The sequence below is a fragment of the Zea mays genome, chromosome 7 (genome assembly GCF_902167145.1).
Source record: "Zea mays cultivar B73 chromosome 7, Zm-B73-REFERENCE-NAM-5.0, whole genome shotgun sequence".
NCBI classification, from domain to species: Eukaryota; Viridiplantae; Streptophyta; class Magnoliopsida; order Poales; family Poaceae; genus Zea; species Zea mays.
The window spans coordinates 78,099,118-78,113,647 of record NC_050102.1 but is presented as its reverse complement, the minus strand read 5'-3'; the positions used below and the strand labels follow the sequence as shown (position 1 = coordinate 78,113,647).

At 43.5% G+C, this 14,530-nt stretch overlaps 1 protein-coding gene across 3 annotated transcripts; it reads left to right on the top strand.

The window, feature by feature from the left end:
• The first annotated feature begins 805 nt into the window (after positions 1 to 805).
• Positions 806 to 9,648, top strand: LOC100125653 (r-interacting factor 1). Of its 3 annotated transcripts, XM_008652541.3 has the most exons (11): positions 806 to 1,019; positions 1,126 to 1,231; positions 4,702 to 4,904; positions 4,994 to 5,103; positions 5,194 to 5,434; positions 5,514 to 5,732; positions 5,805 to 5,873; positions 8,515 to 8,769; positions 8,850 to 8,918; positions 8,987 to 9,050; positions 9,292 to 9,648. In XM_008652541.3, the coding sequence occupies exons 2-11, from the start codon at positions 1,204 to 1,206 to the stop codon at positions 9,390 to 9,392; spliced, it is 1,359 nt and encodes a 452-aa protein (XP_008650763.1). In that variant the 5' UTR covers positions 806 to 1,019; positions 1,126 to 1,203; the 3' UTR covers positions 9,393 to 9,648. The 3 variants fall into 3 exon arrangements, with proteins under 3 accessions (XP_008650763.1, XP_008650764.1, NP_001106054.1); XM_008652542.3 differs by lacking the exon at positions 5,805 to 5,873; NM_001112584.1 differs by lacking the exon at positions 806 to 1,019 and having other exon boundaries at positions 1,204 to 1,231; positions 9,292 to 9,392.
• Positions 9,649 to 14,530: the final 4,882 nt, after the last annotated feature.

The window sequence follows — 14,530 nt, the reverse complement described above, 5'->3', positions numbered from 1 at the left end:
GATGCAACAACGACTTGTTAGCTCATGATGCATTGGGTGATGGAAGCGACGACCTTTGAATTTGCTCTCTTGGGGGCCATCGCAGGGATGCTTTGTTGTAGCACGAACGGTGGGTGCCAAATTTTGGAACTTGTTAATCCAGGGACAACAAAATTCAATGGTGAAAGAATGGAGAACAGTTTGATGTCACTAACACAAAGCGTTAGGGCAACAATGTTTTTTTTTCTGTCCCCCGCATTGGCATAGTGCAGGGGTATTTATAAGTAACCGAGGGACCGCCCAGCCCTGTCAAGGACAATTAGATCCTCAGCTACCTAGTTTATCCCAATAATATTCCCTCACGGGGGTTACAACGTGTCATTACAACATGCTTCATTACAGACGTGGTCCGACCCGCTCTGCCCACACGACGACCTACGGGCGGCCCCTGCAATATGGGCCAGATTGTACATGGGCCCCTTTTTACATTGAGGGAGGTCAAGACGTAGGGTCTTCGAAGTCTTGGTCATCCGAGCCCCGAAGCCTTCGATCGTCTTCGCTTCGGCTCACCGGAGCGAAAGGAGCACTTGAGCCTTCGCATGGACGTCGTCCTCGGTCCCGGCTTGTGGGGCTTATCTTTGGGGTCTTCGATCTTTGATATGTTGATGTGGAAATCATCGAGTGAGAGGAGTGTGTTCGTCAATGTTCCAATAAGAGCTAACTTCCCTACAAAGCGCGACACGGAAAAGCTAGAGGAGAAGCTGCACGTTTGGCAACGGCCAGACCAAACAGATAGGAGCTGAATCGGACGGCTAACACACAGTGTGTCTTAAGTGGTCCAGCAACGTTTGCCGCATGCAGCCGCTTCAAGTCCGACGATTTTCTCCTTTCTCTCTCTCTCTATTTTTCACTCTAGACCGAAATCGGAGCGCCCGATACCATACCAATAGCAGCAGAGCAGTAGCAGCACAGCTCCCTCCCCCGTCCTCTCCAAATCTCGCCGGATTCCGTCCACCGCCAAGCCCTCGCATCTGCCGCAGGTGAGCGCTTGCTGACCCTTCGCCGCCCGGTTGGCGGCCTTGGGGCGGCAGCTCGAGCCCAGGCGTGGCAGAGGGAGCTGACCCCCTGTTCGTTCGGCTCTTTCAGGTTCGCGTCTGTGCCCGAGCGTGTTGCACTGCCGGTGGTGTTGGTGGTGGTTGGCGGAGTTGCCGCCGAGGGTCGGTCATGGACTACGGGCCCTCTGACAGCAGCGGTGAGTGCGGGGGAGCTCGTGCTCGTGTCCGCCTCCTTTTAGGGTTTGGGGTTCTACTGCTATGGTTTTGCTTGCTTCATCTCCTTGTTAGCGAATGCCAATTACTTGTCTGTGAAGGTGGGTGGGCTACATTGTCGCTTCCTCGGTGTGATTGGATGGATTTGGGAGCTAGGGTTTGAGCTTGCCTGACATGAAGAGGGCTTTAGGGTTAGAGTTATGCGAAATTCACCTGTTTTGGAAAATAACCAAACATCGTGGGAACTTGGGTGTTGTGGTGAATTCTTGCTCAGGAATATTGGTCTCTGTATTAGTGAATTGAGTTTCTCATGGTCGGCAGATTTGGGGGTTTATGTATAATTTTCAGTTTTTGGGATTACTTAAACACAAGCTGCCAAATAAAACTGCAAGATTTCCTTCATATGGAGTGAATTTCGCTGTTTCAACCTCATTTATCATTTTCTTATAAACATTGAATTGTTCTGGACAGCTAGAGAATTCCTCCTCCCATTCACTGTAGAGCCACTGTATGTTATTGTAGCAAGGAGCCTTTTGCTTCCCGAGGCGAAAAGTTAACTAGAAAGAGGAGTCGCGGAACCACGGTTTGTAGCTACACCAGCTTCGTGCTAGTGTTCTACAGTGGCGTATCCAGAGCTGCCAGGAGCTGCACCAAACGGCCCTTAAGGTTTACTACCTGGGTTTGAAAAATGACAATTTTTAGGTGCATTTAGCATTTGTCTTTGGATTAGCAGCCAAAGCATGTTTGCATAATCTTTAGATGTATAACAACTTAAGGATTAGGGTCATAAATGTCATATCCTGAGCTTAGAGCCTGATTCTTTAGCTTTCATGTTCTGGAAAGAATGATAAGTACCTATCATAATGTCATCTCCAAATAGCCAGAGTAATAAAGGGATTGCAGATAAAATGAAGTACCTGAGGTTGCCAATCTGGTAACTGATGATGTCTTGTTATATTGCTTATTGCTCTATATTGTGGGAATTTGTTTGTGATTATCACTATTATGCTTTATCTTAGCATATCCTATAAACAAGAATTTAAGATTTCTGGAAGGAATGCCACAAATGGATTTTTAATAGTTACATCAATGTATTGACTGAGGCATTGCGAATAGTTCTTTTTTTACGGCAGTTTACATTCCAACACTGCCCAAGTGATTTGATGCAAGTACTTCGTAGGGGCCAACCAACTGAATTTCGATGACCTATCTTGTTCCTCGTCTTTGTTTGATTCTTGATTTATTTAACAAAATCTATCCAGCTGTTTAGCCTATTTATTGTTGTGAGCTGTGTCCAATCTGTCACATAAGCTGAAGTATGCTGTTAAAAATATGGTGCTTTTTAATTTCTTAAGCTTTTTGTAGGCCTTGACTTTTGGTAGAAATTGCACCATTTTGCTATATTGGAGATTTCTTCACTTCTTTATTTGTTTAATGGAATAAGTCCGCATAACTCTCTGACCTTTAGAGGCAGTGTTATTAAACTATGTTTAAATGACGTTTAAACTACGTTTAAATGTCAAAACGCTAATTGGAGGTTGAAACCACGTTTTGGCGTTCTAAACTGTAAAACACAGTGTTTCATGTGTTTTAGACCATTAGCTATTTTTGGGCCTAGTCTGTTAGTTACTTTTAGGTCCAATCTGGCTCATGGGTGAAGTTTTGGTAAGCCACTAACCTATCTGTTTTGGTATTTAACTTCATGTTATTGTCTGAAATTATGATATATTGGTATTTTTCCTATGTTGTTTAAACATTTAACTCAAAACTTCACCTATGAGCGTTTCAACGTTTTATCGTTATAATAACCTTGTTTAGAGGGTGGTCTACTTCATCTCTTCACCTTTAAAACTGGTTGTTTAACTCAGCTTTATAAAACCAAACAAATAACCCTCTGGGCAGTTTTAGTTAGCGGTTTTAATGACGTGACACTAATTTAAGTGGCACCGGTTTTGTCTTTTTAGTTATGTCATCTTATAGTATCCAAAATTTATATAAATTTACACAAAAATCGGCAATTAGATATTATATTCGTTCTAATTTTTCTGAAATTTTAGAAGTAACAGATTAATTACTAAAAATAAAAACTACATAAAAAGAACTTAATATTTTTTTGTCTCCGATTCATTTTTATCTTCAAAGGTTAAAAATTTACTATAGCTAAACAATACTATTACTAAACTACTATAATTTTTGTTGATATTATTAAGGAAGGTAAGTGATCTTTCTTCTAATTACTAACTAAATCGATTGTACATTTGTTTTTTTATAAAAACTTACTAAACAGTAATAAAATGACCTCAATTTTTTACATAAACCTTATCCTAGCTAAATTAACATACACAAATGTTTTTATTTTTTAGAGAACTTCGAATCTAGACCCATAATTTACATAATTTTTCTCAACTTTATATGAGTCTAGATTTAAAGTTGCCATAAAATTTTGAAAATATTTGTATATGTTAATTTGGCTAAAAGAAGGTCTGTGTAAAAATTAGAGATCATTTTATTACTGTTTTTAGGTGTTTGTAAAAACAAATGTAAATTTAATTTAGTTAGTAATTATAAAGAAAACCACTTAACTTGTTTAATAAAATCAATAAATTTTTTATTAGTTTAGCAATAGTATTATTTAGCTCTAGTACAATTTTTAGTCTCATAAGACAAGAAGTGAATCAGGGACAAAAATATTAATATCTTATTATATAGTTTTTGATTTTTAGTAATTAAGCCGCTACTTATAAAATTATAGAAAAAATAGAGCAAGTATAATATCTAATTATCAATCTTTGTGTAAAATTATATAAAATTTGGATACTAGTGGAAGGTAGAATTGAAAAAGATAAAACTGGTGCCACTTAAATCAATGTCATGTTATAAAAAACGCCAACTAAAAATATCTAGGTGGTTATTTGTCTGATTTTATAAAGTTGAGGGGGTTAAAAGTTAAAACAACCGGGTTTGAAGGTGAGGGGGTGAAGTAAACCACACTATTCCTTTGTTTTATTGATCGCAGTGAGTCTCAGTCCTTGGATATTGCACTAGTCCCGATTCATGAAAAACTTCATTTGCTTTGTTGTAACTGTTACAATTTGATCTAGTTTTGGGAACTGGGATAAACTGATAAGGTTGAATGGTTTGGTGTGTAAATATTATACAGTATGACTTCTGGTGCAGATTTGCCAATGTGTTTAGGGAAGTGTGAACCACTTCAATTTGTTTCCACAGAATTAGTTTGTGATGTGAATTCAAAAGTAGTTGCTCTCTAGAACTGATAGGTATTCTTGTTATGAACACTATATAACTGTTATTTCTAAATCATCAAAGTATATTTGTCTTGTTCGCAAGATCAGTTTAAAATGTGATCTATTTGTGTATTCTGTTAGCACCATGGATTTTTTTGAAGCTGCTGTTGTCAGTAAATGTTGCGTCCTCAATTCTTTGTTGGTTGCAGGAACTGATGATGATCTTCCACAACTTCCACATAGGAGTATCAGAGGCAGCGGACGTGTTAGTGGTAATGGGAGAACTATTGTTCCTGCCGGTTCATATGCTAGAGCACCAACTGACATGGAAGCACAAATTCAACAACTTGAGCAAGAAGCATATTGTTCAGTCCTTCGTGCATTCAAAGCCCAGTCTGATGCCATTACATGGGTTGAGACCATTAAACTGTTCACTGTTTATTTGGTGTTTGATGATTTTGTTGTCATTTCTCAAAGTTGACTTAACTCTAACCTTCTCAGGAGAAGGAAGGTCTCATGACTGAACTTAGGAAGGAACTAAGAGTATCTGACAAAGCACACAGGGAGCTGTTAAATAAAGTCAACAACGATAATATTATATGTAGCATAAGGTAGCACGAATCACATTTTTTTTTGTAGTAACAGTATGCACATTATCTTGGTTTTCAGCATTCGAAATCTGTGATGCTTTTTTATTTAAGGGAATGGAGATCAACAGGAGGGCTTCAAGCAAGCATGTCCAATAACCCACAACCGATTCATGACCCTGTTCCAAGTCCTACCACCTCTGGCCGTAAGAGGCAAAAGACATCTCAATCTGTTCCTGCTTTACCTGCACCTCCTGCAATGCATTCACAACAGCTGGCTACACCAACACAGCCATCGTCTTCAACTGCTAGGAAAGCAGTACCCCCAGTCCCTAAAGGCAAAAAGACGAAACCAGTAAGTAGATAATTTGAACAAGTTATTTTTTCTATCAGTGTTCTTTTTTGTTCTTTGGTTGAAGTTCATGCACTTTCAGGGTCAGAAGGTACCAGGTGGCTCTGCAGCCAAGCCTATGCCATCTTCAGCAGGTCCTAGTGGAAGAGGACCACACATGAATAGGAATTTTCCAGGTGGTTCTGCTCCTGAAGCTCAAGCTCAGAATGTCGATCCATTGGTTGGTCGTAAAGTGATGAGCCGGTGGCCTGAAGATAATAGTTTTTATGAAGCAGTCATATCTGATTATAATGCTGAAACGGTGCGTTTTACTATACTGGGGTAGTTACTTCTCGTTTAAGCCTCCAGCTCTTTCTTAGGAAATTCATTGCAGGGCCTTTATGTGCTGGTTTATGACATTAATACGGCAAATGAAACCTGGGAGTGGGTTGATCTTAAAGAGGTACATATATGCTATTTATAATGAGAATGCTTTGGTCACTTGACATTTTCATATCTTCCTTTCCTATATTCTTTTTGTTTTTTAATTCGACACTGGATGGGCAAGCTGTAGTTTAGGATCACTTGGTTTCAAGGTTTTCAAGTCGATAAGTCGAGTCGAGTCGACAAGGTACCGACTTGGTGACTAGTCGATAAGTCAGTCGACTAGTCGCCGACTTGCCAATATAGTTGTTGTTTTGTCTATATAATGGCTTCATATAGACAATATAACATTTATATATGAAGAAAGAGCATGTTTTACCTCATTTGAAGACTGAAATTGAATGAAACTGAAATAAACAGCAAGTCTTACCTCATTTGAAGTCTCAAACTGAACCAAATCAGCCACATAAGTGATAAGTCATAAACTAAGTCATAACAGCCATATAGTTCAAATTGGAAAACAAATAGCAAGAAAATTATAGTTCAAACTTGAAAGGAAATAAGCTCCATTAGATAGCTAAGCTGCTGCTGCAGCTAAATAGATACTAGATAGTAGATACCCTAAATATCTCCCAAATCAAGATCATCCATTGCATTTTCTCCCAAATCAAGAAAATATGTTGTGTAATGGGCCTTTGGGCTGTTTGGGCTGAACTGGGGCACAAGTCGGCCGACTTGCTAGACCAAGTCGACGACTAGTGGACTGAGAATTTCCAGTCGTTGACAAGTCGCCCGACTTGCCAGAAAAGTCAAGCCAGCTCCCCAAGTCGAGCTCCCAGGACCGATCGGACGACTAGTCGACGACTTGAAAACAGGGCTTGGTTTTGCAGCGTTAGCTTTGAGAAAACTATCTTTATAGATGGTAGTCACACCAATTTTGAGTGTGAAGGTAAATCTTACTTTGAAGAAATTTGCGGACTTAAATCAAATCACCCGCGTCCATATGTTGTGTCAGCATGGACTTGTGCTGATGGACAACTAAAACGGATATATAAAGAGAAGTATACAATCTGGAAGCAGAATATAAGGTTGAGATCTCTATGAAATTCTTGTAAGCATATTCTCATGCAAGGGGCTCTTGATTGTATAATGATATACTAGACTTATACTACTGCAGTAGCCTTGTATTTTAATAACTAACAGATTTTTATTTGGTTAATGACTGTAAAGATGCGAAATAGCCTCCAGCTGAGTTGGTTAGGTGGTCTGAGTAGTACTTTAGGTCCTGAGTTCAACTGCCCATGAGAGCGAATTTCAAGCTGGGTCTGACGCCAAAGCCCAGGTTTAAGGTCGGGTCCCCGTCACAGTTGTTCTCACATGGGCTACGGTGCCGCTATCGCGCTGTGTATGGGTGGGACAGGGTTTTGGGGGTTTTCTCGACCTGCCTGAGGTCTTCTTCCTAATATAATGCCGCAGGGGGCGGTCTTACCCCAGCCCCTGTAGGTCGAGTTTTTTTAATTACTGTAAAGATTGCCATCCTTCCATTTACCAAATTTTGCTTTCGATATGGTTGGTGTTCATCCAGATTAGCATAATTTTGGGTCCTGTTGTTGTGAAACATTTTTAATGTAGTTTTCCTTGACGACATTTTACACTGGGCCAGACAATGTTGACACAATAATATGCAGCTGATTGTGGTGTGATGGTATCAATATCTTGTGCAAATGTGTGGCTGATGGGTGGTGCTGTAACCGTTTAATCTGAAGCAATCTCATTGAAATTCTAGTAATAACTTTGTCAGCTGCCAGTAGTTTGCTGCATTATTCTTGTTGGTGGCTATCTGGTTTGTGGATTAGTAGTGATTGGCTGATTTTTATTCAGTTCATTGATTTTCTCATAATTTAGTAATAAGACAGTAATTCTGCATCTCAGAAATTGTTAGATTATAAAAACAGGCTAGTATCATGTATTAAGTCATGTCATGTTTTACATAACATATATTATCAGACCTAAGAAGCTGGGAACGTGGAACCATATGGGGTTCCGTTGAACGTGGTTCCCAATCGTGGTTCCCAATCGAGAACAGGAACCATATGGAACCATGGTCGGGACATGATCCACACTCGAGTGGGATGTCAAATGGATCATCGTCCAGCACAGGTAAGGGGCATGTACCTTCGTAAGTTGGGTTGTCGCGGAAGTAGAGCACCACGAGGATCTTGGAGAGTTGGAGCGGAGGTCGGACCGTCGGAGGACTGGCGAAGCACTGAGACGAAGCGATCGCTAATCATGTGCTCATACCACATGAAGGACAAATCGTTAATCTTGTGCTCACATTGCTTTCAATTATTTTTTCTGTACATGAATATTTACTAGGTTGTTTCGAGAAACTCGTTCCACATTATCGTTCCAAAATTTTATGGTTCACATTCTGGTTGTCGAATAAACCATACAAGGAGGCATACCCCCTTCGTTCCATGCTTCCAAAAATTAGCTATCCTTGACCCGCGTCCTCGTTCCTCAATCCCTTCGTCCCGGGAACTTGGCTTCTTATTATCAGACAATACACAAACATTTGTGTCTCCTATCCTGTTAGCTTCTTTCAAATGCATTATGTGGCCATGCATTCAGTGTCCACACTTTTGTGTTAAGAAGTATCGGTTAGTGTTCATGAAAGCATTTAATTTGATGGAGTTTTGGTGAAAATTGCTTGAGTACAGATGGGACCTGAAGACATAAGATGGAAAGAGGATGACTCTGGGATAGACCCTGTGGTGTATCTGCGCAGCCGAGGTGCCCCAAGTAGTGGGGTCAGGAAGCCAACAGGTCGCGGTGGGCCCATGCCAGGTTCTGGAAGAGGAAGAGGATTACCGAAGAACATGTCTAGGAAAGATTTTCCACCTCCACAAAATGGTGTTGGCAAGAGAAGTTCCGATGACATTGATATCCTTCATACTGAGAGCCTAATAAAAGAGGTTGAATGTTTATTATTACAATGAACTGCAGATCTTGTGCACTTCATTTCACTTCTCTTCTGCTATATCTGCTCATGTAGGTGGAGAAAGTTTTTAGCGTTAGCAATCCTGATCCACAGGAAGTAGAAAAGGCAAAGAAAGCACTGAAGGTAAACAAGCATGCACGAGTTAACTTATGAACAAGCATTCATTTCGTCTTAACTTTCAATGCCTGCAGGAGCAAGAACAGTCATTGATTGACGCCATAGCAAGGCTTGCTGAGGCATCAGATGGTGAAAGTGGTAAATACTAATCTATTTGATCCTTTAATCATAGGTTTATGCACATGATATGACATTTGCCCTCGTAATTTTAGTCAACCTTAATGAGATGCGCATGATAGTTGCCACATGTGCCCTCATTCTCTTATTTTATGCCCATATAGTACAGGTCCTGTTACTGCCGTGAGTTCAACATTTTACATATGAGAATCTTGTCGATTCCTGCGAAGCTTTTGACGTCCCTTTCTTTTGGTGGGAACAGATGGGCTCAATCGTGGGCGAAGGAACTTGTATGCTGGTAACCAGCATCAAGCAAACTATGTTGATGACATGCCCGTTGGTGACCAAGCTGATGCCATGTAAACACTGCATGAACATGTATACACAACATAATATAACTGTCTGTTGTACAATCCATTGCAAATATTTGTTCTGGATTTAGGTCTCTGTAAGCTAAGTATCGTTCGTTTCGGGAAACTAATTTTTTTAGAACAGTAATTCAGAATGCTGACAAGTAAAGCTTGTAGATGTTTGTTTCTTTCTCTAGTTTTTTTGTTAGTGTGGTCTCATGTTCTATATGCATGATAAAAGGAAAAAAATCACCTTTGTAAAGCACTAAGTTTGTCTTCGACCATTTTTGACGCAGCAATCATTCCTCATGACCATGAATGCGCACAAAAATAGACCAGGGTTCGGGGGTTACGTCCTGCGCGCCACCCTCCGGCTGGGCCGTTGTAGAGTGAGCGGTGACGGCTCGTTAGTGATGGGGGCCAGAGTTCGAGGATTTTCTCGGCCGGGACCATATTTCGGTCTCTTCTTAATTTAATACCGGAATTTAATACCGGTTGTAGAGTGAGCGGTGACGGCTCGTTAGTGATGGGGGCCAGAGTTCGAGGATTTTCTCGGCCGGGACCATATTTCGGTCTCTTCTTAATTTAATACCGGAATTTAATACCGGGAGGATGGTCTTTCTCTCCCCGACCGAGTTTTTATTAATGCGCACAAAAATAGACCAGTTGACTTGCTGTTAGATATAATGTCTTGTGATGTGTCTGGTTTGAGGAATAAAGTTGTCCATCTTATTCTTACTCCTCACTTTTTTCATTTGGTTTGTGGAATAGAATGAGTTAATTCATCACCACTCCATTTCTCATAAGCTAAGAAATAGTATATACATGAGGAATGAGTTGATTCCATTGAAATTTATGAGATTAGCTCATGATGTATCACCTTATGAAGTATAAGGTGATTTCACAAACCAAACACACCATTACGTTTTGTGTATGCTGCCGTGTGCTCGGTTGAGTCGTGTAGAATGCGTTGGTGAGTTTCTAGCTACTGGTCGTGTTGCTGAGCCGTGCGGTAAACTTGTGTACAAGTGAGTCCAGAAGCTAGCTAGTGAACGTGTGATAGCAAACTAGCGTACGAATGAAGGTAGCTAGTGAATATGTCATGGCTAACTTGCGTACGAGTGAGTGCGGAAGCCAGCTACTAGTGAATGTGTTAGTGCTCAACGGCTAAGAGACACTATAGGAAAACTGAATTTTTGGTGGCCAAATTAATTTTTGGCTGCTAACTGATAGCAGCTAAAGGTACCAGGATTACTTGCGGCAGTATGCGGTCAAGCGTCGGCCGTGGAAAATAGACAAACTTTCGGTGGCTGACACATGGCCACCGAAATTAATCCTAGTACGTTTGGTGGCTGTTGGTTAGCTGTCGAAAATAGACTTACTTTCGACGGCTAGGTATTAGCTACCAAAAGTTATGCTTCTACTTTCAACGGCTGTTGGTTACCCGCTGAAAGTAAGCTCTTAATTTTTGGCAAATTTAGAAGACTGCCAAAAATTAGGTTATACAGGCCTCGCTCCTACCTTTTTTCTTCACGCGCGCTGCCGCCTCTAGATATTGGATTTGTGTTTCCGCTGCTTTTAAGCACCCCACGCGTCGTGCCCTTCGCCCGGCCATACCCCGGGACATCCCAATGCGGACAAGCAGGCGACAGCCACAACCCTGCTATCCGCCCCAGTCGGCCCCGTCTCAGGCACCACCCCCAACATCTGCGCTAGCCTCGACAACCGCCCCAACGACAACCCGTACTCCTATGGTCAACCAAAGCACCCAAGGATGTTGCTCACCGTTGGGCTCTCCCATGGCCACCCTTGCCCTCCGTGTGTGCCATCGGCTGTCCCCACCTCCCCTCCACCGTAGTCGCGCATCCTCGCCATCGCCCCACGCCATCGAAGGTGATTATGTTAGTGTTAGTATAGCCAATTATCCTAATTGTAGACTTTAATATGGTTATTAGTTGACTTTTTTTAAGACTTGAAGTGACCCTTGTAAAAATAATGAATAATGGTCTACATGTTTATGTAAGGAAAATGGACATCAACCCATGTTATGTGTTTTGGTGTTTGATGATCAATATAACCATTTGGACTAATGAGTTTTCTAGTGTTCGTGTTTTTAGTTTAAAGGATGCAGTGTGGTCTTGGACAAAGGCAATGATGTGATCGAGGACATTAGCACCTCAAAGAATACATTACAAGACTTGTTGAGGACACAAGAACATAATGCAAGAGTCCAAGACACAAGACAAGAAAAGCCCAAGTGAAAAAAAATGAAGACTGTAGATTTGGGCTACTATACTAGGTGCACCAGATTAGTCTAGAGGCACACTAGACTGGGCACCGGACCAAACACGCAGAGAGCATGTTATTTGCAACCGAGCCTGGCTGGTGCACCAGATCAGTCCGATGCACACTGGTGGTTCACCGGACCAACAGGCTCAACGATCAACAACTTGCTCCAATGGATAACTAATGTGGTAGTCACCGGACCTCTAACACAGTGTCAAGAATTGGCCAAAATAGTAACAACTAGTTGATGCGGAAGGGCACCAGACCAGTACAATGTAACACAGTTGCGCACCGGACAAGTCCGGTGTGACGCAGAAAAAGTTGTTTCTTCCAACAACTCTTTTAGGCTTATGACTATATATATATATATATATATATATATATATATATATATATATATATATATATATATATATATATATATATATATATATATATATATATATATATATATATATATATATATATATATATATATATATATATATATATATATATCCACCCAACCAGCCATTTGAAGGTGTGGTTAGCTGAGCAACCTAGTGTATGAGTTGAGACACCATTCCATAGCTCTTAGACACCCAAATGCTAATAATATCACTTGTTGATTCATGTAGGTGCTTTGCGAAATGCTTAGGTTAGTTAAACTACTTCATGCGCTTGCTCTAGGTTATGCCTAGTTGATTATAGTGATGTAGACACCCTCAACATCCTCAGTTCTTGCGCGAGTTGCTGTAATTGTATCTAGTGGGGTGAGAATCTTGCGAGATCACATCAACTTAGTTTGTGGTGTGGCCACTACCGTGTACAAGAGAGAACGAGGCCCGTAACGTTTTGCCCAGAAGCTTGATAGTGAATGTCGGAGAGAAAATTCTCCGGCCGAGTGGCGGAACGCACCCACCCTAAATCCTAAGATGAGGAGGGGCCTAAGCGTTTTGCCTGTCAGCTAGATGGACGATGAACACAAGAACACACAAGGGTTTAGAGTGGTTCAGGCCGCCGGAGCGTAATACCCTACTCCACTGTGTGCTGTATTGAGCTTGAGAGCTTGTATGAACTTGTGAGTCTGAGTGTCTGAGTGAGCTTTTTTTGTAACGTCGTGTGCCCTCCCTTTTATAGCTAAAGGGGGGCACGCACAAGGATGCTGAGCCCCGACATGTGGGCCCAGGGGCAAAATGGAAGGAAGTTACTAATGCCTGCAACGTCCGGGCGATCTCCGAGCGCCCTAATGTCCGTACTGCACATAGTATTGATATGTCGCCGCTGCTTCCTCGGTACGCGTGAGTCATGATGAGTGCAGTGCATGCGGCAGCATGGGCGTACTGCCTGCCAACAGAATGGACAGGCACTCCGCCTGCAAGATGGCCTGGTCGCCGCCCGTCAGCAGAGTGGACAGGGCTCATTAAATGCTGAGGCAGCACATCGCCTGCCAGTGGAGTGGACAGGGCTCATTAAATGCTGAGGCGGCACATCACCTGCCAGTGGAATGGACAGGCGGCGCGCCTTATCCGAAATAAATGCAGAGGCCGCGCGGCCCAGAGGCCTTACGTCAGGCTCCACCCGCTGGCTTACGTCACGGGCAGCGTGCCACGTGGCAGCATCGGGGCTCCGCCTGAGCGGGGAGCAGAAGTGTACGCGGTATGGTCCGGACACGTGTCAGCTCCGGACCCCCGCCTGGCCTTGATTAAGGCCTGGGTATTCTTTGTCTCGAAATCCTGGGACCCTCCTGTGAGTGGCCCGGACCCCACACAGCGGGGTCCAGAACCTGTCCCAGGGGTCCGGTTTGCACCCGTGGGGGTCCTGGACCTTGCCCGGCGGTCCGGTCTGTATATACAGGGGTCCAGCATTTTCACGTGGGGGTCCGGACCCACTGTTGATACCTTGGAGTATATCGTCTTCTCTGCCACGTGGCGGCCCTGGAGCCGTCCACGTGGTGGGGTCGGGTGCTGTTTACCGCGCGATTAGAGATAGCCGCGCGGGCACCTCGTCTTCATACTGTAGTAAGGGGTACCCCTGTTTCAGGGTACCGACAGTGGCCCCCGGGCCCACCTCAGGGGAGGATACGAGCCTGCAGGTGGGGCTAAAGTTTGATTGGTGATTGGCGCGCCGCTTCTTGCTGACGTAATCACTGCTAGTCCGCCTTCAGTCACGCCAACTACCACGTCTGTCCCCATGGCTGACTGACCCGCGGCCCCTACGCCTGATGGTTTCGCCGGGCCACGAGCGAGGCGCCTCGATACCGCTGCATTGGTTTAAAAATTCACCTTCTCTGTCTTCTGCGACAGCCCCGAGGAGGCGCGGTACTGGCGCGAGCGGGGGTTCGCTCTTTCTGCACTCAGAAACCGACGCCTAAGGAGTATGACTTGTGGGCCTGGGCCCCCGTGTCAGAGACTGGACCGTTGTTTTTGGCGGAGATGAAGAGGCGCACTACCGCGAGCGGTGGTTCGCTCCTCGCGTGTCGGTTCACCTTCTTCGCACTCGGAGACCCGCACACCAGCTCTATGACTTGTGGGTCCGAGCCCCCGTGTCAGAGACTGGACCGTTGTTTTCGGCGGAGATGAAGAGGCGCACTATCGTGGGTGGTGGTTCGCTCCTCGCGTGGTGGTTCGCCTTCTTCGCACTCGGAGACCCGCACACCAGCTGTATGATTTGTGGGCCCGGGCCTGCGTGTCATAGGCTGGGCTGCTTTGGTGCGCGTCGGGCGAGATTTTCTGCGGCGTCTCAGGGCACGAGCGGGAGAGTCTTCCTTGAAAAGGGATTCACCCCGCGTGCAGCAGTTACACTTTCGTATTATTTCCAACTGCTGCACCCTTTCGCCTTCGAGCTCTCCGCGCCCCATTGCATTTGCGCTCCTCTGCCTTCCGC